Raw genomic sequence first — 23,767 nt, 5'->3', positions numbered from 1 at the left:
GCCTTGCTCTGGGCCAATCCCATTTAGATGGAGGGACGGGTAACTTTGGGTGTTTGATTTAGAAACTATATTCTTTGCCCTTCCTTTATTGTTTCCTAATTGTATTAAAGTTCCTTCCCATTAAAGTCTCCTGTTTTGTGTTAATGTGGCAGATGACAGAATCCTATATAGAATAGGCAGGTTTGTGGGGTTTGGGCTGCCCCTCTCCCTGCCCTGTAACAGTACCTTCCCTTTGAGGGAAGAGACTTACTTCAGAGATGAAGAAAGTTAAGCTTGGAGAATTTTAAGTAACTTAACTATACCTGCCCAGCTTACTAACTAGTAGAACTAAGCTTAGGCTCTAGGGTCACTGACTCCTTCCTAATTATACTGTGAGATACACACACACATAAAATTATCTGCCCTACAAGAATCTGCAATCCAGGTCCAGAGACATGGAAAATATAAAAAAACTGAAATTACAGGCAATCTCAAAGAATGTGGTAACTGTGGAGTGAACAGTATAGACTTGAGTTTCTTAACATGTTATCAACATATGACCTGAGTTTGAATTTCCAGAAGCGGATGTATAATGCTTTAAAACATTATATCCTATATTAAAGCACATTCATACATGCATGTATCAGATTCACTGATATAAGAAATACACAGAATAAGTTTAGGAGGGAGAGGTTAAGAATGACTCATTTTTCTCTTCCAAAGCAAGCCAAACTATTTTCTCATCATTTCCTCATATTAAATACTAAATAGTTTCATTTTAAATGCTACAGAAAAAAGTGGGGTTTTTTATTTATTTTATTTTTTTTTACATCATTGTTCATTTTTAAACAATATCTGCTTTTCCACTCCCCGTCAGGTGTAGTCCCCATAGAATTTCCTTCACCAATGCACCCGTGCACCATCACCTCAGTCCCTTGTGTTTCTCTCTCCCTCCCTCTGATCCCTCTCCCTCCTCCTCCCCTGCAGGATGTCTGATTCATAACTGCCTGTTTTTGTTTTGTTCTGTTTTGTATTGTTACTATTTTTTTTACACTGATGTCTTATTTGGTTCCCCTATATTCCTGCTATAAGTGAAGCCATCTGATATTTTTCTTTATAAAAAGTGGCTTTAAAAAGAAATGATACCACTAGTTCTAAATAACTCTTCATCGTGCAATCCTCATTTATGTCATGATAACCAATTTCATGTTTTAACAGCTACTACAGAAGCTTACTAACCTAATACTTTGCTGACCATGTATAAGTGGTGCGTAAGGTCACATTTATGAACAAATTTATACTCTAAATATGATTATACTGCCACCTAGTGCTCACCTTTTCAAGTGACACACTCACTATTAGGATTTGTAAAATGTAATTCCAAAAAAAAAAAAAAAAAAGGTTATTACCAATATCTTAAGGATCACTGATAACATGAAAGAGCCAAGGACATATCCTAAAACTTCATATGTCAGATGTTCAAAATGAAAGTCCTATAATTCAAATAAAAAAGGAAAGTCAAACAACTATTACATGTTAAATAGTATTAAAAATAATCACATAAAATTATAAGCAATGTGAATTAGAAGAGACTAAATATTATACAATCATTTAAATATTGGGAGAAAAGTAGACATTAATCTCGTATTATTATTTTTCAAAGACAGCAGCAATATCTCTCAACTACAAGTTCTCTTCCATAAGATGACCTCATGTTTCACATTGAGGTGTACCCTATTTCTCCACACCTTCCAATCTAGGTGGGTGCTATGAGTGCTCTAATAGAATACAGAAGCGATTCTGTTCAAAGCATAGCTTTACCCCAAAGTCCAGCTTTAAAACTCTGTCTCTTAAAACACTTGCTTTTGGGATATTTTGGAAAGCAACCACTATGCATAAAATGTGGCTATGCTGAGACCTACAGAGAAACCCTATAGGATGAGACCATGTGGGGAGGCCAAGGTGCAAAGACGTACCAGAAAGGCAGGTGAAGGAATCCTCCAGGCACAATCACTGCCGCGTGGAAAGAAACCAGCCAAGATGAGTACTTGCCCAATTACCCAGAAAATCATGAGTAAAATAAAATGGCTGTTAAGTGATTGAGTTTTGTAGTAGCTAGTCATGTAACTAAAACAGAAATTAGTTACTGAGTATATGATATTGGTTGAAGAAAAACCTAAAATGTGACACTGGTCTTGAGACAGATTAGTGTATCTCAAGGAACCTATGAAGGAAGGATTGAAAAGCAGTGATTACAGAAAACATAGTTTTATCATGTAAGATACTGTTTGTATTACGATTTCATTAAAAAAAGTGATAGCTAATGGGCTGTACCAGTTGCTGACTCAGTTAAGGGATAATATATGGCTCTGAAGAAGACAGCTGAGTGGTATCTAGTCTTGAGTTTTAAACTAAAAGAGCAGTGGGCTGTCCTAAGTTTCGAGCACAAATTAAAAATTAACTGAACGCGGACCTCCCTGGTGGGGCAAGGGGTTAAGCACAGCACTATGAAGCTACCCACAGCCTCTGCAGCATGAGTTTGATCCCAGGCCAGCCAGGGAGATACCCACATGGCTCAGCAGACCTCTCCTGCCTCGCCCGCTGCTCCCCTCAGCAGTGTTTCCAGTCAGTCTGCCTGTTCTGCTCCCCACTCTGTCTCTGGTGAATCCTCTCACCCACTGGCCTGTAACCCAGTTCTTGTATGCATAAATCTTTAAAAAAAAATTAACTGAATGCAAGATTGTCTAAAAATAATTCTAAGAGACTGAGTTTCTAAAGTTGTCCAGTGATTATTTAAACCAAAGGCTATTCAAAATGCTTGTTTAATAAATGTGAGATAATCCAAAAAGTTTCAGTGTAAAATTTTATTTTTTTTAAAGATTTACTTATTTATACAAGATCTGGGGTATAGACCAGATGCATGGGAGGGTGAGAGGATTCACCAGAGACAGAGCAGGTAACAGAACAGGTAGACTGACTGAAATACACTGCTGAGGGGAGTAGAGGGCAAGACAGGAGAGGTCTGCTGTGCCGTGTGGGTTGCTCCGCGGCCGGCGGGGATGGAACCGGCACTTCAGAGGCTGCGGACACCTTCACTGTGCTGCACTCAACTACCTGCACCACCAGGGGAGGCCCAGTGTAAAATTTTATAGCAAACACAATCAAACCAATTTCACCAAGATCATTTATTAGGCAACACAATGATGCTGTCTGGATTTAAATCTCTACGAAAATATCTCAATTATGAAAAAGACACAATTTTATGTGTCCTTATGTCCTTACTGATTTGCAGAGTATTTTCCCAGCTTAATTTCTTCCCCATCTCCACAGCGTTAACAGGGGAAAATGAATTAAGATGGCAACAGAAGTAGAGCTACTGTCTGCCTATGGCTATGCAGGGGCCTCTTTTTCTTTGTCCTTTGCCTAATAAACCTGTCCTTTGAAAATGTTTAAAAAAAAAAAAAAAAAGCAACAAAGAGCACCATGCTTAACTTTAAACCAGCAATATGATCAATATGATGCAAATTTAATCAAATACATGGTACAATATGAATTTATTACTGATATGACAAATATGAGTATATATGTACTTATGGCTACTTTTTCTTAAATTTAGAATCATGGAATTTCATGTCAATTAATCTATTTTCAACATAATTAGAACATAACTTTGTTAGGCAGACTCTTGCCTATCTGCCTGTGTTTGTTCATTAAATCAGTTCTTCACTTGTGTATCATAGTTCACGTTTAGCTACAAATAACTGTGAATGAGGCTGTGTATATTTTAAAGCAAGTATTTGTTGCATTTTGTTTATGTCAGAAGAACAAACATCTCAAAAAGATATTTCTATGAATCAGAGAAAGAAAATTTAATGATTATATTTTTAAAAATTTCAGGCCTTAAAATTTTTCCCAGTGGCTTCAGTTAGAAAAAAGTAGCACTAATGCTAGTGTTCAAGACTAATAAATGAATAAAACAAAACTAGAAGAAAATTAACTTTGGTTTGACACAGCAGGGAAATGCAAATAAACAGTATGTATTCCAACCACAAAAAGTCTGTCTTGAGAATTGTATCTTCCTACTCTAGCTGATAAATCTTACCCAATTGTCCTGATGATTAAAGTAGAAGTGAAGCTGACAGGAGGACTGAAAATATAATTGTATATTGTTGCACTTCTTTTCAAATGATTATAAAGGTCAGGAGACCGAAGAAGCAGAAATTACCTTCAACCTTCTCTGTCTTAATCTCAGATATTATGTTTGATTTTAATACTTCAGAAGGATGAGAAAGCTGTTACTTAACTTAGAGGTCAGTAAACATTTTCTACAAAGGGCCATAAAAGCACCTATCTTAGACTCCACAAGTCGAGATCAAATTAAGGATATTATTTAAAAAGAGGAAAAAATTCTCCAATTTTTTGATGAAATATAATAATTGAGTATGATTTATTATCTTCTATATGTATTACTGAGAAGAATGGAATTCTCTTTTGGGTAGATAACATTTCACTTAATTGGAGTTCAAAGTTAGTGTTGCCTATCATCGAAGTTAATTATAAATATTCATCTGTCAATGCTGTTAAATTTTATATATTTCATTTTTAAAAATGTCTTTTTCATACAGATAAGTACTGTCAAATACTGAAATTAATCTATAAGCATATGATTTTAGTTGAACATATTCATTGCTTGGAAGGCATTTATAGAATTTTATTACTTTTTCTGATATTTGCCTTTTAACATGTCATTACATTGTGGATTAATCACTTCCAACTGAAGGTTAGGCAGAAGCTCCTTAATTGCACATTTAAATAGATTTTGAAATATGAAAATTTCCTTTGCATTTGCATCCAGGTCTGAAAAACACTAATGAAAACATACTTTTGAGTTTGAAAAATATATCCCACTGCTTATCTGTGTGGGAATGAAAATTTTGGTTTTTGCTTTAACTTTAGATAGCAAAGGAAGTATAAAAGCAATTTGACATTAATCATGATTCAAATACTGTTAATAGTCAAACTGACTTTACTAGTATTAAGTCAGACAGTTTTCCTAACAATTCTAGGGTGAACTAAGAAATATTAGCAACTCTACAGCCCAAACTAATTTCTAAAGTCACTCACTGTTCAATAGCAGTTGTTAAAAGGCAGTATAGGCATACCTCAGAGATACTGCAAGTTAGGTTCCCCACCACATTAAAGCAAAATAATAATAATGTGAGTCACACAAATGATTTGGTTTCCCAGTGCATATAAAAGTTAAATTTACACTATGCTGTAGTGTATGTTTATACTATACTATAGTGCAACTATTAAGTGTGAAATAAAAATGTCTAAAAATATATATAATTAAATGACAATGTTAAGTGAGCACATGCAGAAAAATGACAAGGTAAGATTTGCTCAATACAGGGGTGCAACAAGGTCTCAATTTGTGTAAGGAAAGGAAAAAAGCAATTATCTGTGAGAAATAAAGCAAAGTACAATAAATGAAGTATGCCTGTACTGGTTCAGAAAAACTTCAACCTTAGCCCTGAGTTCAAAACTAAAAGAAAACTTTGCCACTGCTAAGCTACCAAATTATTGTGTTGCAGGGCAAGTCAGAGTATTTAGCTTCTTTTTCTCACAAAAATTCATAGAACTGATGGCAATTAAGTCTACAAGAATGAATGACAAATTCAAGCCTTTTACACAAAATACCTTCTTATGAATAATACAATGAATAAGTCAATGTTATAAAAATCTGACATTTTCAAAATCCTTGTAAATTTGTGCAACTATGTCTTCTGTTCCATACAGATTTTTACTACCATAGTCATCACACATCTCAGGAGCTTCCACTTCAGGTTATACTGAAATGTATTGTTGGAACTTCTTTGAAAATATTTTTTCTTCATAGTTGGTTACACGCAAAAGATTTATAGTCACTTCAAATTCTGCACTGACTCTATGAATATCTTTCTAGTTATCAAGAGTCTAGGAAAAATACGTGAAATTTGCTTTGATTTTTAACTGATTACTGATACTGCTTCCCAATGTCTTCAACTCTTCAAGCAACAATTCTTGCTAATAGTTCTAAATAAATTTATTTCCTCTGCACACAATTCTTTAGCAGCTACAATCAAACCCAAATTAATTAACTTGTTATTGGGAAATGACTTTCCTTGCTTGGCCTACAAATAAACCACTCAAATTTTACTTCAGCTGCAGCCCTATTTTTATTCTTTAATTTTTGCAAAGAAATTTGGCTATGTTGATATATCACACTTTATATTTTCTAAATTTTCTGACCATTGTTTTCTTGAGTTGGGAATACTATAGAGTGCTAAATCTAGCAATGTCAAAGTTTACCGTTCTTTTAGCACAGCTATGGTCTCACTACATAATAAACAACATGCTTTGCCATCCAGTTCAGTAACAATATAATCCATACTTCATTGTTCTTTTACATGATTTTCCCCCTTATTTTGCTATGATGGGAATGCAACGATACAGTAAGTAAATAAAATGTTGCAGTATGGAAAGCTTGGCCAGCAAGGATATGCTTTGGAGTTAGAACTCCATCACTGGGATTTGTAATGTACTGAGCAGCACTATGAAGTGATGAAAGCATCACATAAGATTTCTGTTACATCTACTACACTCTGCTATTATAATGTGGAAAGCACCCACGACAATATGTAAACAGTGTGGCTGTATTCCAATAAAACTTTATTTATGGATACTGAAATCTGAATGTAATACTTTTATAAATTTCAAAATAATATTTTGATTTTTTTCAACTATTTAAAAAATGTGAAAGCCATTATTAGCACAGAGATTGTATAAAACAGGTGATGGGTCATGATTTGCCAGTCTCAGACTGAATTCATTTATTATGAAAAGGAAAAGTAGGGTAGAAATTTAGCTGCCTGACAGAGGGGCTAGATTGCCAGATAACCTAAAACTTTAGTGTCCTCATCTTCAAAATGAAGATGTTAGCATTTCACAAGTTTTTCTAAGGATAAACTAAGTGAGTATGTAAATCATTTAGAACAGTGCTAAGCATTCATAAGTGTAGTAGCTCTAAATATTGCTTACTGAGCAGCTTACAACTGCAAATGGGTATCAATTCCTATTAACAATACTTTATGCTACAGAACTCCCACTGGAGATCTGAGGCCAGCAGCCTATTTGCAAAAATATTACTGATCTCTTCCAAGTAAGTCATTTGCACAGCATTATCACCACCAATGTTTTCTTACAATTCCCATAATCCTAATGGCATTTTCATTCCAAAATATTTCAAAATCAGTATCATCTACCCTTTTCTCAGGTGCGAGCTGCAACTCCACCTTTTAAGAATAATTTTTTAACAGATCGCCTCTATTCTAAAGCTCTGCTACATATCTCTATTAGTAAGCAAGTAGGAATAAAAGTGAAATTTTAAGAAACTGTTTTTGGCAGTTTTATACAAGATATTCATAAATAGATAATTCTACATAAGCATATAAAATTACAATAGACCTTTTCATTGACTAAAAAGTCTTGGATGATATTCAGTGTAGATAGATCTTTATTACTGTGAATAAATGTTGATCTACTTTCCAAAGTATATAGAAGCCACAAAAGTTTACTGCATTTATTATTTCATATGCAAGAGTACACTCACCCCATTACATCCCCACACAAAATATTTAAGACTAAAGACTAAGAGCTTTTTCTTTTCTTTTGGTTCAGCTGTTTCAATTTTAGACGTTCCCCTTACTCCACATTATGAAATACATGAATTTGGATAGGCAATAAAATATGGTATCTCTGAATGATTTTACTCTCCTGTCTCTTTTCCTAATTGTTTTTGTTTCTTTTTACAGTAAATATGATTACCTGTAAGGGGAAAAAACCAAAATGTAATCACTAAAGGAAAATTTTGGAAAATACACTAAGGCATTATCTTAGAGATAGTGCTGGTTTGGTCCTAGAACACAGCAATAAAGGTAACATCACACACAATTTTGGGCTTCCCAGGACATGCAAGTTATGTTAACCCTATTCTATAGTCTGTTAAGTATGCAATGATTATGTGCAATAGCATTATGTCTAAAAAAAATGAGTACATACCTTAATTAAATGTAACAGAGACACACGAAATGAGCACAAGCTGTTGAAAAAACGACACCAGTACACTGTTCAACGCAAGGTTGCCACAAACCTTCAATTTGTATAAAACTTATTATCTGCAAAATGCACTAAGCAAAGTGTACTAAAATGAGGTAGGCATATACTGGAAACAGTGATTTCAATTAAAATCATTATAACTGCTTACCTACAACCAGACCACATTCAGGACATATCATATCACCAGCTCTGTAGTCTTCCACTAAAATTGCATCTGGATGGTTTGGACATGTGACTCGTGGAAGAGCATCCAAACTAAATGGGAAAAAAAAAATTTTTTTTTTTTTTACAACCTCTTAACCAATATGTAATAAAGCAGTCTGGGGGAGTGGGGAGGGAGGTATGGGAAAAGGAGGATTAGGAACAATTTTTGCCAAACTATACATTTAAGCTAAAGTTTCAAGTGTTTATCCCATGAAGTTGCTTTAAATTCTAGCTACTAATTAACAGGTAGAGTCCATTGTAATTAATTTTTTTTAAGAACAGTTACTGGCTTGCAGACATAAAGATCTTAAAAACTTAAAATTTAACACTGAACATGTTTTAACATTTTAATGTCTCTTAACACGTAGGCTAAGAATTATAGAAACTGATTACATAGAAATAACTTCCATACTAATCTGAAACATTTGGGTTTGAATCCCTTTGTCACTTATTTCTCTAGTCAGTTACTTTACTAATATCTTTAGAATGGTACATTTTGTACAGAACTGAATTTGTTAAGTGGATTCAAGAAATGGATTCAAGAACTACTTTTTTAATCTACTTGTGATATTAATAATTTTCTTGATTATTTTACTTTGAATAATAAAGCAGCTTATAGAACACACATCAGCCTTAAGTGAATTGACAGACTCTGTTTTGAAAAGCAACAAATATATTTAACATAGATTTGGCAACTATGCCTGAGCTTATGACCTCACAATCACAAATGCTGGACATCACTAAAAATAAGCCCTCTTTAAAAGTTCACTGGAAGCAAGGAAAACAGTAAAGGTTATGGTTGGCCAACACAAACATAAAAAACATCAACCATTATTTGAGTATGTAAATTGATATTTGTGGTTTTCAATAGTTACTTATGCTAGCAAATACAATTCAGAATGTCAACTCTCAATGTAATAGGTAATTCCCAGTGGTAAACTGAGAAAATAATCCATAGTCCCCAAGTTTACATATTCAAATCAAGCAGAACACATCTTAGAGCTTAGTGTGAAAATGGAGGGTTGGGGTTTGCTTTATATTTATGCTTTTTCTAAGTTCCTATGAGAATACTATAATAAATTATGACAAAGACAAAAAATTATGTCAAACCATAAGAAAATGTTGCAGTAACAATTGCAAATGTGTAATATGGGTAACGATGTGGCACACAGAATACAAAGAAAAGGATGGATATATTTTTGCACTATTAGAAAGCAGATGAGTATCTACTATGTGTGTTATATGGAACCACCTCACATATATGCCAAGTAAAAGGAATATAAGAAATTTATACAACACTGAAAAAATATGAACTACAGTAATATGCAATGATGATCTCAAAATGCTGACCAAAAGAAACCAGACACAGAGGAATGAATATATTCCACTTATGTAAACTTTAAGTTGGAAAAAAATAACCTATGGTGTTAGAAGTCAGGATGTGGTTATCTTTGGGAAGAGGTATTGTTTGAGGGCACAAAAAAGCTTTTCGTAGTAATTGATTTCTTGACCTGGGTGGTAGCTATGTGTGTAGGTGCTCACTTTTAAGTGTGCTATGCACCTCAAAAGGATGCTACCTACCTTCATTTAAAAAAAAAAAAAAAGAGATAAAAGCAAAGTTGGGAACAGTGTTCAGATTATATTACTTTTGCAGTAGAAAAAGAAATTAGAACTACATGCATGTTCGCTGGAGCAGAGAATTACTAGGGAAACACACAAAAAAAAACTGGTCATAACAGTTGCTTTGGGGGAGAATTAGATGTTAGGAAATAGGGAAGGAGTAGACTGTGTTTTACTTTTCTCTTTGGTTTTTACTACTTGTATGAGTTATTTGTCCACAATAAAATGAAATGAAGATTAAGACTGTCAACTTTTAATCAGATAACCCACAACCGTAATACAAAAGAGGAATCACAAGAGTCAGGGAGAAGAAAAACTATGGAAGAAATGGAGTAAACAACCACTAATATTAAAACAAACCAATAGCAAACTTCATTTTATAGCTATCATCTATTGGAGCATACTATATTTGCAGTGCTGTATATTTGCAGTGCTGTACATTTATATTTGCAGTGCTAAGATTAATAAATATGCAAGACAGGCATGATCTCCATTTTAAATATATGCTCACAGAAAATTTGGCGAAATCAGAGAATTAGTAAGTGGTGATGCTAATATTTGAATTCTAAATATTTGTAATTTTCTCTATGAGAAGATGAGGTGGTTTCATAGATTATTAACTGTACATCTTCCTTAGGGAAATAAAGTTAAAGATAGAAATATTAACATTCACCTTTCTTCTCACTAGAAGAACTTGAGAGGGACAACTGCAATGACATATTTAAGAGTTAACCATTTTTGGGCCTCCCTGGTGGCGCAAGGGGTTAAGATGTTGTCCGCAATCTATGAAGCTGTCCACAGCCTCCGCAGCCTGAGTATGATCCCCTGGCTGGCCAGGGAGCAACTCACATGGCGCAACAGGAGACATGGCACAACAGGAGACATGGCACAGCCGACCTCTCCTGACTTGCCTGCTGCTCCCCTCAGCAGTGTATTTCGGTCAGTCGGCCTGTTCTGTTCCCCACTCTGTCTCTGGTGAATCCTCTTACCCCCTACACCTCTGGCCTGTACCCTAGCTCTTGTATGCATAAATAAACAAATTAAAAAAAAAAAAGTTGACCATTTTTTATTTAAAAAAACCTATTATCAACTTTTTTTTTTAACAAAAACGCAGAGGCAAAAAAAAGTATTTTTTGGCTAAAGAATCTATTAAGTGAATTCAGTGTATTTAACTACCCCAACTTTAAAAAAAAATTAAAATAAAATTTCCTGTTCTAGTATATGTAAAAGATGTGTTCAAACAGGACCACATTTACCTTTCAGATCTACTGCTGTGAAAGAATGTAAGTCATATTTAGGTGTCTTTGGGAAGCTAAAGTTTTCCATTAACCTACAAGGAAGACTTAACATGACAGCCACGCCCAGACAGAATGATTGAACCTTCAATCACAAGAGTGTCAATGGCTTTAAGAGTTATTTCCAAACATGTTAATAGATAGAGTTTCCTCCCCGCTCCCCCCATTTTTGTTTTAAACAGTTATCAGAAAGAGCCTGGACTATTCCAGTTCACTCTTTAGTGATAATGGCTTTCACTGGAACTCAACTCCATAATTTCAGAAAAACTATGTCAGAGTTGGCTTCCAGAAGATATAGGAATTCCTCTGACACTTTTAATATATTATGAGTTAACTGGAGGCCAACTGTGTGATAAGAGGAAACAGATACCTGAGGCTCAGCACTCTTAACACTAACCCTGCCAGAGTCAACACTGGTGTGACTCAGTTTACACTTATGCAAAAATACTAGTATCCATCTACCTCATAGTGGTATTGAGGGACATAATTAGGGTCTGCAAACATTTTTCAGGTCACAGGATTAAAGGCTGTCTCTAAGGGAACTGCATTCATTTCCGGTGTGAGGAGTACATCACATTTTAAAAACATATTCAAGGGTGACCTCCTGGCATATGTAACTAATTTTCTGCAGGTCAAATTTTCTTCAGGATTTTGCAGAAGACCTCGGGAAAGCAACCTCTCAGACGCAAACGTAACTCTCCAGAACGCCACTGCCTGGCTTCCACTTGAGAGCGCCCCTGAGGAGGTGATCAGTTTCTGTCAGGTCACCAATGCTGACTCCCCTAACTTTCTGTCAGACCGACAGGGCCGAGCACCACCCCCTTCCCTCTCTTTGAAAGGAAGGACGCGGGCACAAGCGGCTTGGTAACCGTAGACGGAAAAACAAGAGCAGAAAATATGATTAGGAAAAAAAAAACACGTTTAAAAAATCCGCAAAAAAAACGCGAGGCCGGGGCCAGTGTACACAGAGGGCCCCCCAGAAGGCAGTGCCTGGGTGAGACGACGCCCGAGGGGATTGGGGAAGTAACGCCGACGGCTCGATACCCCCAGCGACACCCCCGAGAGCCCCGCCGTCTGGAAGCGCCTTTGTCCGGGTCAGCCAGTCAGTTCGCCGCCTCTCCCCGTCTCTCGGGGCGCCGTCCCTGACGCGGTGGCCCCAACGCCGCCCGAGCCAGCCTCGGGGCTCCCCGCCCACCCCTCAGCCAGCCGAGTTCGCCGGACATACTAACCGGCTGGTAGACGCCATCTTCACGGCCACTGCGGCTTCAACAACAAGCGACGAGAGCCACGACGAGAACAGGAAGAGATTGTGGCGCCGAGACGCGCCGAGACGGGTTTTTATAGACGAGTCACCCACGCAGTCGTAATAGGGCGCTGCTACGGGTCGGGAGAAGGGCCAAGAAAAATGAAAATCCCGTCCGCCACGTGCTTTGCGTTTTCTTGTTTTCCTGCGCTGTAGCTACGTTTGCTACGTTGCTCATCGAATCAACGAAACAGCCCAGGAAAACTCGCGAGGGAATCCTGAAAATACCCTGCACCAGGGGTATCTTCAACTTGGCGGAGTTAAAACGCAAACAGAACGCGGTTTCCTGACGGGGGCCAAAACCACAGTCCCTCAGGCTAACTACCTGCCCCCCCCCCCCCCCCCCGCCCAGGATCAGTTACTTCAGTTTCAGCGCAGTTTTCACTCGCCTAGAGGGGAGATTCCACTTAGGAATTTGGAAAAAAAATTAAAATTACTTGGATCAGCTAGAACAGGTGTCAGTTTAGGTTCTGTCATCAGCTGGCATGCTGGGTCTCTCACGAGTCCCTTTGCCCTTCGGTGCAAGAAGTAACCGTATCTGCCACGCAAACCTTTTTAGAATTGGCAGAAGATGAAACAGAACCAAGTGAAAGCCCTGTGCGCCTGGGGGCTGGGAGTTATGGACCCTGCCCTGATCATTGTTTTTATTTTTTTTTGGCCTTCGCAAATTTGGCTGATAGCTGAAGTATTGAGAACTTAGCAGAACGTTGAGATACAGCAAAAGGTCCCTAGGTTTATTCATTAGCCTAACTAATAGTAGTAATAACAATAAACAATAATGGTATCACCTCTTTGCTGAAAACAAATGTTGACCATGCAGGGATCGCCATAAAGAGAGTGCTCTGGGTGGGTTTCTATGGGAATGAGAATTTAGGAAGAAAAGTGTGTGTGTGTGTGTGTGTGTGTGTGTGTGTGTGTGTGTGTGTGTGTTGCTTTTTTCATTAGGGCTTGTGACTTAAATGCCGCTGAGCCTTCAGACCCTCAATATTTTCTTGAAAGGTGGCAAGACTGGCTTTCTTTAAAAAAAAAAAAAAAAGGGGGTAGAAGAGACAAGAATTTAGGAACAGAAATCAAGATGGGGGTGGAGAACTTTTTTTTTTTTTTCAGTATCCAGTAATTTAAAAATTTGACAGTACTGTAATTTAAAAACTTGAAGGGGTAGAGGGTATTCTCATTTAATATTTGGGAAAGTTTTAAAAATGCACATTCATTTCAGCTGTGCTATGAACGACCAGGAAAGGTCTTGATTTGATGCACCCCAATCAGACAGGTGGTTTTCATAATGGAGCAGGTTGACTTGTAAACAGAAAAGAGAGAGGAAGAAGGCAACAAGGCATTTCTTGAGGATCAAAAATAAGCACCCACCACCTAATGGCTTCATAACAGCCATTCAGTATTGTTGGAGGAAGGAAGAAATCGTCAGAGAAATTGAAACCCTAAAGGAAGGAAGCTGGGAAACCACTTAAATTATTCCAGCCCCACCTGGAGAATCTCTTATCAGTCATAATAACCTAGTTAGGATTTCTTTAAAATAGAAACTGTTTAAAAAAAAAACCAGACAATTATAAACCAGAGACATCCTGCAGGGGAGGAGGAGGGAGAGGGATCAGAGGGAGGGAGGGACCACAGGCAACTGAGGTGATGGTGCACGGGTGCATTGGTGAAGGAAAGTCTATGGGGACTACATCCCACCTGGGGTGGGGAGCAAATATTGTTTAAAAATGAACAATGATGTAAAAATAAATAAATAGGTAATTAAAAATAAAACAGAAACAGTTTAGATAGGTCATTTCTTTTCTTAGGATAGCTATAGCAGTTTAGAAAGCATTTTCATCAGTATCATCCATTTTAATCTTTATATCTGATTCTGAGATTTAAAACACACACAGAGGAAACTGGGATTTTATCACCTAGGAAACAAAGACTAGCATTTCCCAAACTTCTGGTTTGTTAACATTTTTTATTAAACTTAATTATATGAACTTATTACAATGATTTAGTCAAGTCTATTTAACTCATCTTTTTTAACTTAAAGCTTTATTTAAAAAGTGTTTATCACAAGTGTGAAATCACACAAATTGTTGTGCACATTATGTAAAATGCTTTACATACCTAGCAAATGATTTATTTAAAGTTTATGATCCACCTAGATATGGCTTTAAAAAAACAATTATTGAGGTAAAATTACATACCATAGAATTCACTTCTTTAAAAATTAATGATTTTTAGTAATTTTACCAAGTCATACAATCACTCCCACAATCCAATATTAGCACAATTCCTTCATCCCAGTAAAATCAGTCATGCCCATTTAAAGTTAGTGCCCACTCTACTTCCAGTCCTGGTAACATTTTCTAAAATTTACTTTCTGCCTCTGAAGATTTGCCCTTTCTGGACTTTTCATATAAATGGAATCATACAATGTATTATCTTTGTGTCTGACCTTTCACTAAACTGATGTGGATGCTCTTTACAGTTTTCTTGTGACCTGACTATTGGAAACATTGATCTACAAATGTGGCTTACAAAAATGTCTGTGTGGTGATATAGGAGGAAATGACAATTTCCTAGCTTCAGATGTGTAAATACTTATTTGGAAATTACATGACATACCCAGCTGAAATAGAAGGAATGGAAGATTTGATAGGTGTATGAATAGATGTGACTTAGACTCAGAAATGGGATGAAATGTCTAGAATATTAGATAAGCCTCATGTGCCTGGTCATAAGAGGTCACATACTTTTGAAATGGGAGAGTTTTTAAATTCTTTCCATTTTTTGGTCACATATAAAAACATTCAAACACCAAAAAATTCAAGAGCATTGTACAATGAAATCTTCATATACCTATCCAACTGATTTTATCAAGATTCTGTGGCATTTGTTTCATGCACTTTTTCCTTTTTTTCCCCCTTTTCTAAAGTATTTTAAAAACAAATCCAGTATATACTTTAATGTACATTTCTTTAAAATATGGGCTTTTAAACCTTTTTTTTTTAAGAGTAACTCATAATTTATTTTCCCTATTGTCAATTTAAGGGTTTTGATTGGTATAAAAAAATGAGGGAGACCATCGATTCAGTTTCAATAACTAATGGATAACATGAAGCGGAGGGAGGTGAGATGATTGGCTGAAGTTCACACAACTGCTTTTTTCACATCTTGGCCCTAGAGTCAGCTCTGCTAATCTTTTTTATATAGCATTATAATATTAAATGACCAGTGATGTCATTACACATTGTTTTCAGTTTGGTCATTATCGTGGACCTGCTTCGTGGTGTTTTGGTTTCATTAGCCAGAAGAGTAAGGTTCTGCTAAAAGTGGCAAAGAGCCAGAGAGAGGGAGAGAGGGCCCCACATGAAGGTGCAGAAACTAGTTGAGTTCGTGGATGTAGACCTGAGATCTTTATGCAGTAGACCATCTGTCAGGCCACTCACATTCATTATCTAATTCTTGATTATCTTGTCAGGCAAGTATTATTCCCCTCCTAAAGCTTAGAGGTTGAGTAGGTAAATTGCCCAGGATCACATAATAAGTTAATGGCAGAGGTAGAATTCAAGAATTCAACTAACTAAAATTGTCCTGCTTCTGACAATACCTAATGTTTTTCCCTCTCCTTTTGGTTCCAGTAGAGTGGGTCCAGCAATGAAGGGAAATGAGAAGGGCTAGTCTGCCATCAATGAGATAGTGACCAGAGAACACGCTGTGGATGTTCACAAATACAGTCATGGGGTGGCCTACAAGAAGAGTGCCCCTCAAGAGATTCAGAAATTTGCCAACAAGGAGATGGGCACTGCAGATAGGCATGTTGACACCAGGTTCAACAAAGCTGTCTAGTCAAAGGAGTAAGAATGTCCATTACTGTATCTTTGCGTAGCTGTTCAAAAAATGTAATGAGGAAGAAGCTTCACTAAACAAGCCCTATACGTTGGCCATCTATGTACCTGTTGTCAGGGTACAATTTCATCAGGTTAAAACCCAGTCCCTACTCCTTGCCCAGCAGGTAAGTTTGGGAGGAATCGATAGAGGAATTGATAAGGTTGCCTTGGGAACTGAGCCGTAAGACCCACCACTGTGACCAGAAAAACCAGACTAGCTCCAGGGATGCAGAAGTAGGGCCAGCTCATATTCTGTGTCAAAGGCCAGCACCCAAAACCAAACATCCCAGCAAGTCATTGGTGCAAACTGAGAAAGGATTAGAGAGAGGCTCAAATCCTTCCTTACCCAAATTCTCCCCACAACACCTATCACCACTTTCAAAAATCTACATAGTCAACATGGATGATAATTAACCCCTGGTTGTCAAATAAACTTATAAAACTGCAGTAAAAAATGTTTCCACTTTTATGAATGCCTATTATGTAACTGTTATTGCAAGATCAATTTTTTAGGCCCAAATTACTATGCTTTAGGAAATAGAGCTAATATTTGTAGATGCATTCACTATCCTTTTGATTCTTCACTAAGGGCTATAAAGCTTTATTTAAATTCAGGTAGAAGTAATAATAAAAATTAATGATCATGATATTAATAATACTAGCAAACACTCATAGTGCTTACTGTGTACCAGATACTATTTTAAGGCTTTGCATGTATTAATTAATTTAATCTTTCCAACAACTTTATAAGTTGGAGACTATTATTTTTTTTTTATAGAGGCATGTTTTATTTATTTATTTATTTGTTTGTTTGTTTGTTTATACATGCACTGGGTACAGTCAGAAGCACGGGAGGGTGAGAGAATTCACCAGAGCCAGAGCAGGGAGCAGAGCAGGCAGAAGGACCAAAGTACACTGCTGAGGGGAGCAGTGGGTGGCAGGAGAGGTCTGCCCGCCATGTGGGACCCTCCTCCAGTGGCCGGGGAGCAGCCGGGGATCGAACCGGCGCCACAGAGGCCGTGGGCAGCTTCGCAACCCAGCGCTCAACCGCTCGCCACCGGGGAGGCTCTGGAGACTATTATTATTCCCATTTTATGGATGGAGAAATTAAAGCACAGAATGGTTAAGTTTCTAGTCTAATGTCACATCACTAGTAAATAGTAGATCTGGGATGTGAACCCTGAAAATTTGGCTCCAAAGTCTATAGAGTTTGCCCTCTAAAAGATGCAATATACAGAAATTCAGATTTATAGATTTTAAGGCCAGGGAATGGATTCTACAAGCAGTATACCTACAGCAATCTTGTGGGCTTGATTTAATGGGGCAGCTGTGCCCTAAAATATACCACCAACTGTCTGCATAAGGATACTTGTGCTTGTCAGACCATGTGCTACCTAAACTGAAATGTGCTTGGCTCATATCCCACTGCTAAATGTGCTTGCATATGTGACCCTGGATTTAACTTTCCATTTGGTTGCTTGTTGATTTATTTGAAATCATCTATTCCCCAATACTGGTGGTTTGTCTTCCATTTGAGAATAAATCCAGCTTTTCATCGAGAAAAACCAACAACTTCATCAAGTACTAAGAAGTAAAATGTAGATTTAAAACATTAATGATCTATAAGTAGAAAATGTTGTTGCTTATCTTCTTACAGAATCACGAAGGAAGATTGCTAGAAATTAATTCACTTTAATTCAGTGTTCAGTGAGTGGTAGTTTTCTTTTAAATGTCTTTTAAATGTCTTTTAAAAGTGGTAGTTTTCTTTTAAATGTCTAATAAAAACTCTAATAAAAACAAAATAACTAAATAACTAAATAACTAAATAACTAAAACTCTAATAAAAACAAAATAACTAAAGTGTTCACATTATTGTTTGTAACTTTTTTAGTTAATATTTTTTCCAAAAAGATGTCATTTTGCATTAAGTACATGACTTCAAAAGTTATATTGCATTATCTAGTGTTGTTTTATTAATTGAATAATAAACAGGATTATAATTTCCTAAATACCTTTTCCTAAAAATGTTTTAAAATTTATTTTAGTGTAGAGAAGATTTTCCTTAATAGTTGAATTAATGATTTCCAAATGCCCTAAATTACCTAGTGGGAAATGAGAATATGAACCACGCTCATATTTGTGTCACCTGTAGTTCATACTTTCTTAAAGACTGATTTCAAACATAAAATGTATAATGTTTCCATGGAAATCACATGCTAAAAACCTTATGTGTAAAATAAGTACCTATTTTTAAATTATCTCATATATTTGAATTTAAAAGTCTGAAAATATTAATTATAAAATATGGCCATATGATGAGACTATGAAATTGCTTCTCTGATTACTGTCATGCATTGCTCATGGTATTATAAATTAGTAAAACCTTTTTAGAAAACTATTTGGCAATACTCCAAGAATGGTTTAGATGAGAAAGTAATCCCACTTCTGAGAACTAAAGTAAGGAAGTAACCTAATACAGGGGATATTATGTTCATGGAGATGACCCTTGTAATGTTATTCATAATAATATAAAATTGAGAGCAAGATAAATGCTAAAAATAGGAAAATTATTTTGGTATAATGCAATAAAATAGAAGGAGGTACATAAAAGCCTTGCTGCAATTTAGGTACAACTTGAACCAAGGACCTTTTCTAAACAACACTTTACTAGGGCTAATTCTGTTGCTTTGCATGCTTGAAAGTAAACTGCAGTGAGCTCACTGAAGGCTAAAACATCGTAATTTTTCCTTTGGAAAAAATTTTCTTTAACTAACCGTTTGTCCACAGAAGATACTCAGTTGATGTTGGTTTTTATGTTATTGGCTGATTGAATGAAGAACATGCTTTGAAATATCTTTATTTGGACTTCTTTACAAGAATTAAACCAAATTAATGAGGTTCACCAGGAGGATTTTCCCACTATAGCTTTTTCTTTTTTCTTCCTTAGAGCTTTTTCTCTTCTACAAAATCATCTATTATACCTGCTCATTCTCACTATTTTCTAACCTTTCCTTCCTAGCATTTTATTAAGATTAATGACATAAAGGGCCTGTCCCACATTTTAATGAAGCAATGAAGTGGCACTTGCCACTCTTTAATGAAGTGGCACTTGCCACTCTCTGTCTTAGCCCTGATCGTAGCCAAATGGGTAGTCTCTGTTCAGTGTCACATGTTCAGATGTCACAAGTGCACACTGTATTTACCAGTATTATAATAATCTGTATATTGACAGTATACTCACTACCAAACCAAGTCCCCGTAATAAGCATTTTGAATGACAGTAAAATAAACACACCCCAAATACAGTTTACTGGAGGTGGCATATGGTTCACCATCGGTCATATTGGGTACTTTTATTGAGGCGGATTTTTTTCAAGTTAAAAAAAAAAAGGAAACCTAACTTGAATGCAGCTTTTCTATTAAAACCACGAAATCTGCAATAGCTTAGTGTGGGGAGAAGCTGGAGCTGGTGTAGTGAATTAAAAACATGCAGGTTATGACTTGCTGAATGAAGAGACACACACCACCCACACAGGGTCAGCAGGAAGTTCCCTCAGCCTCTCTGCTCCCATATTAGGAAGTGAAACCCACCGTGTTCTTTTGATTGAAGGTGTAGTTTCAATACACTCACACTAAGGAAGTAGAGTCATGGAATTTATTACTTACAGATCCCAGCTGGGGGAGGAGAGATGCAATGAGACAGGGAAGGAGAGTCACCTCAGGTCATGTCCAGAGCCCACAGGAGCTAAGGAACAAGTAGCTAAGCAAAACAGGTCAGAAGGAAGATAAATATCGACGTTTTCACTCATATGTGGAACACAGAGAACCTGAACAAAAGGTCAAGAAAAACACAAAACTTGAAAACTGACCATAGAGCTGAGGCAGACAGCAGGGGAGGGGAAAATGGAGGGGTCAAAACAGTGGGGAAGAGCGCAGGGACTATGGTGCTGGTTCACGGGTGTTGTGGTAGTGGGGGACCCAGGAGGACTACACCTGAGGGAAGAAACCAATTACTGTACAAAAATGAACAATGTACGAAAATGAATAAATAAATTTAGGGGAAAAAAGAGCAGGTAGTGAGTACCTATGACTTATCAGGTGGTCGGGGAAGATACAACATTTCAAGGGCTTAACTCTGAGTGGTAATTTTTAAAAATGTCCTGGGAAAAGCAAGAACTTGTGGTAGGAATCCTAAACTTGTGGTGGGAATCCTAAATCCCTATCTTACTGTCCAGTCTGGTGTGTGCAAGTTTGTCATAATGTAAAAGTTGTTTTTCTCATTGCATTAACCACCTTCTACTAATTCCAGTGACTTTATCCTATGGCATCTGCATCAAGATGCAGTACAAAAGCTGCATAAAAGTCATGCTACTTTATGCCTTCAACTGTCCTAACCCAGATTTTTTTAAAAAAGATTTTATTTATTTATTTTGCGTAGAACAACCAAGGGTGTAGGCTAGAGGTGTTGGGGGTGAGAAGATTCACCAGAGAGAAAGTGGGGAGCAGAACAGGCGGATCTATTGAAATACACTACTAGTGAAGCAGTGGCGGAGACAGGAGGGGTCTGCTGCTCCAAGTGAGTTAGCTCCCTGGCTGAGCATAGACTCAGGCCATCGTGGTGGGCCTTTGCAGTGGTAGCGCTGAGACTTAACCCCTAGGCCACCAGGGAGCCCCCTAACCCAGATTTTGACCATACAAGGTAATTTTAGCCCTCTGGTCAAATGCTCACTCTTCACATGGCTGTGGATTATCACTTTACTCTTTCAGTTATGTTAAACTCTGGCTGTAGCTTTGTATTATCATCTATTTTGTGAATGAGGGCTTGGTTATATCTTTCTGCTTTCTTTTCTGTTATATGGGAGCTAATGTTATAAAAAATAAAATTCTGTACTAACCCAAGGTCAATAGTCTGATTTTACAGAAGAGATCCTGAGAATTTCTTAATAAACTCCATGGTTACAAGTCTCTACATCTAAAATAACTAGATTTGTTTGATTTCTTCAAATTTTTGTGAAATTGTTCCATAGAAACATGACATGAGCTACACCTAAAGGCACAAGAATTTAGTTATGTCTTGTTTTCAAACAATGAAAGTACATGATGACAGATCATACTTTGAATGCTTTTATTTGGAACTCAAATCTATTTGGGTCAATTAATAGGTAAATTTACTTTTCCTTTTAATTGATTGTAAAATTAGGAAAGAGAAAGATGTTGTGACTACTTAAGGTCATTTGTCAACAGCTGTAAGACATTTACTTCCATTTCCTGAACAAAAGTCTATGCTTGAAAACACCACTAGAGCTTCAAACCTGTAAATCCCACAATTAGCTGTCTTTCAGTTCCTCCTTCTCAAACTCCTACCCACACACCAGCTGAAAAAATAGTACTATTTACAGTTTGGGTGACACCACATGTTACAATTGTGTAAGCATAGGAAGTGCCAGTCTTGAAAATAAGTTTTCTTAAACAACAACAAAAAAAAATTCTGAGCACAAGACTTAGTATTTTCATCTAACCCAATATGTAACACGCATAATTCAAATTCATGTAAAATGCAACCATGTTGCACCCACATATATTAATCTGTGGATGTATTTTTTGTTTTATTTGCACAAACAGATCCTATTCAATAGTCCATTCAGTTTTTCTCAAGTAGGAAAGATGAACCACACTCATTACTAGATAGCCTAATTAACTACAGTGCCTGTAATACAGAAATTGACTATTTTCTGCTTTTTGGTATTATAAATAACGCTGTTGTGAACATTCTTGTTTATATTTGTAGATAAACATTTACATGTTCAAAAGGTAAATACCTAGCAATAGAATTAGGGCATCAAAGACTTGCTAACATTTTGATATTGTATAGTTGCTCCTTTCCCTAGATTTGGATAACAGGATCTGAGACATCTTCTGAATATCATATTAGATTAAGAACCAGACCCTAATTAGAAATACCTATTTGCCAGTTGTATAAAGCAAAAGGGAGATGGACGGATGTAACTCTAAGCTTGTATGTGTGAGCATGCATATACATGTGCTTATATGCACTGTGTGGCTTAAACATACTTGCAGATCACTACTCTATTGAATCTAATTGTCTTGTAGCCAGAAACCAAGTGCAGAAACCCAGTCTTTTTAAATTGGTTTGGGCTTTCCGAGATCAGACAGAGTTCCACATTATTGATTAACTGAAGCCCTGAGCACAGGTGATTCAGGAGCCTGGTTGAAGACATTAATCATATCTGAGTTTTTGCAACTACCTTAGGCACTTTGGGAAATCATAATAAATGAAAGACAGGGGTCAAAGAGAGACCCCAAGTAAAAAACAAAAGAGGTACATTCTGGGGCCCAAATTCAATTTGCAGAAATTCATATGTTCAACAAATATTTGTTCAGTGCTTACTGTATGCCAGACTCTGCTTTAGGTCATGGTGGGGGTACTGCAGCAAACAAAACATTTAATATTCCTGGCCGTGTGGACTTATATTTGAAGGAGATTTAGATGATAAATTAAATGAAAGAAATGTTGTAAGTCCTATGTAGTAGATGTTAAGGAGAATAATAAGGCAGGGCAGGATTTATGGAAAGGCAATTTTAAATGGAGGGTAAGATAACCTCTCCTGAGGTGACATCTGATTCTGAACTAGCCAGGCGGACACTGGGAAGAGTATTCTAGATAGAGGGAAATTTGGGTGCAAAGGACCTACTCTGCAGCATGCCTGAAATTCAGCAAAAGCGAGGAATGCATGAAGGAAAAGGGAGAGATCAGGTTGGGGAAGGGCAAGGTCAGGCCACACAGGGGCTCCACAGTCATGGTGAAGACTTTCACTTCTATCCTGAGTGAGAGGAGAGGCGTGGAAGGACTTTCACCACAGAAGTGCTGTGATCTGACTTTCTTTAAAATGGTCACTCTTCCTGGTCCCTTATTTAGGTTTTCTAAATTCCTGTATGAGTGAGACCATCCGGTATTTTTCTTTTTCTTTCTGGCTTATTTCACTGAGCATGATCCCTTCTAGCTCCATTCATGTTGCTGCAGGAAAAAGACTAATTATAATAAAGTAAAAATCAAAATCAACAAGCAACTATAAACCAGAGACACACTAGGGGGGGCGGGAGGAAGGGAGTAGGATCAAAACAAGGGTGGTGGGAATTATATGGGGACTAGAACCAAAATGAAAATGCATACATTTTGCAAAAATGAAATAATGATGTAAAAAATATATAAAATTAAAAAATTAAAAAACAGAAGGTTAAAGTAAAAAAAAAAAAAAAGTCACTCTTTAGGGAAGAGCAGCCAGACTAGCATTTTACCAGAAAAACACTTC

The 23,767-nt window shown here is 36.8% G+C and overlaps 1 protein-coding gene across 1 annotated transcript in view; it reads right to left on the bottom strand.

The window, feature by feature from the left end:
* GTF2B (general transcription factor IIB) overlaps positions 1-12,622 on the bottom strand; it is a 35,814-nt gene extending 23,192 nt beyond the window's left edge. Inside the window, exons 1-2 of the mRNA XM_037498543.2 lie at positions 12,485-12,622; positions 8,285-8,391 (exon numbers count right to left, since the gene is read on the bottom strand). Of these exons, the coding sequence (XP_037354440.1) occupies positions 8,285-8,391; positions 12,485-12,501 (124 nt within the window). The 5' untranslated portion in view covers positions 12,502-12,622. The remainder of the gene's footprint in view (positions 1-8,284; positions 8,392-12,484) is intronic.
* Between the last annotated feature and the right edge of the window lie 11,145 nt (positions 12,623-23,767).

This window comes from Talpa occidentalis, unplaced genomic scaffold (genome assembly GCF_014898055.3).
Source record: "Talpa occidentalis isolate TD23 unplaced genomic scaffold, MPIMG_talOcc4v2.1 talOcc4.9, whole genome shotgun sequence".
NCBI classification, from domain to species: domain Eukaryota; kingdom Metazoa; phylum Chordata; class Mammalia; order Eulipotyphla; family Talpidae; genus Talpa; species Talpa occidentalis.
The sequence above is the reverse complement of the archived record's forward strand: the minus strand, read 5'-3'. Positions and strand labels throughout refer to the sequence as shown.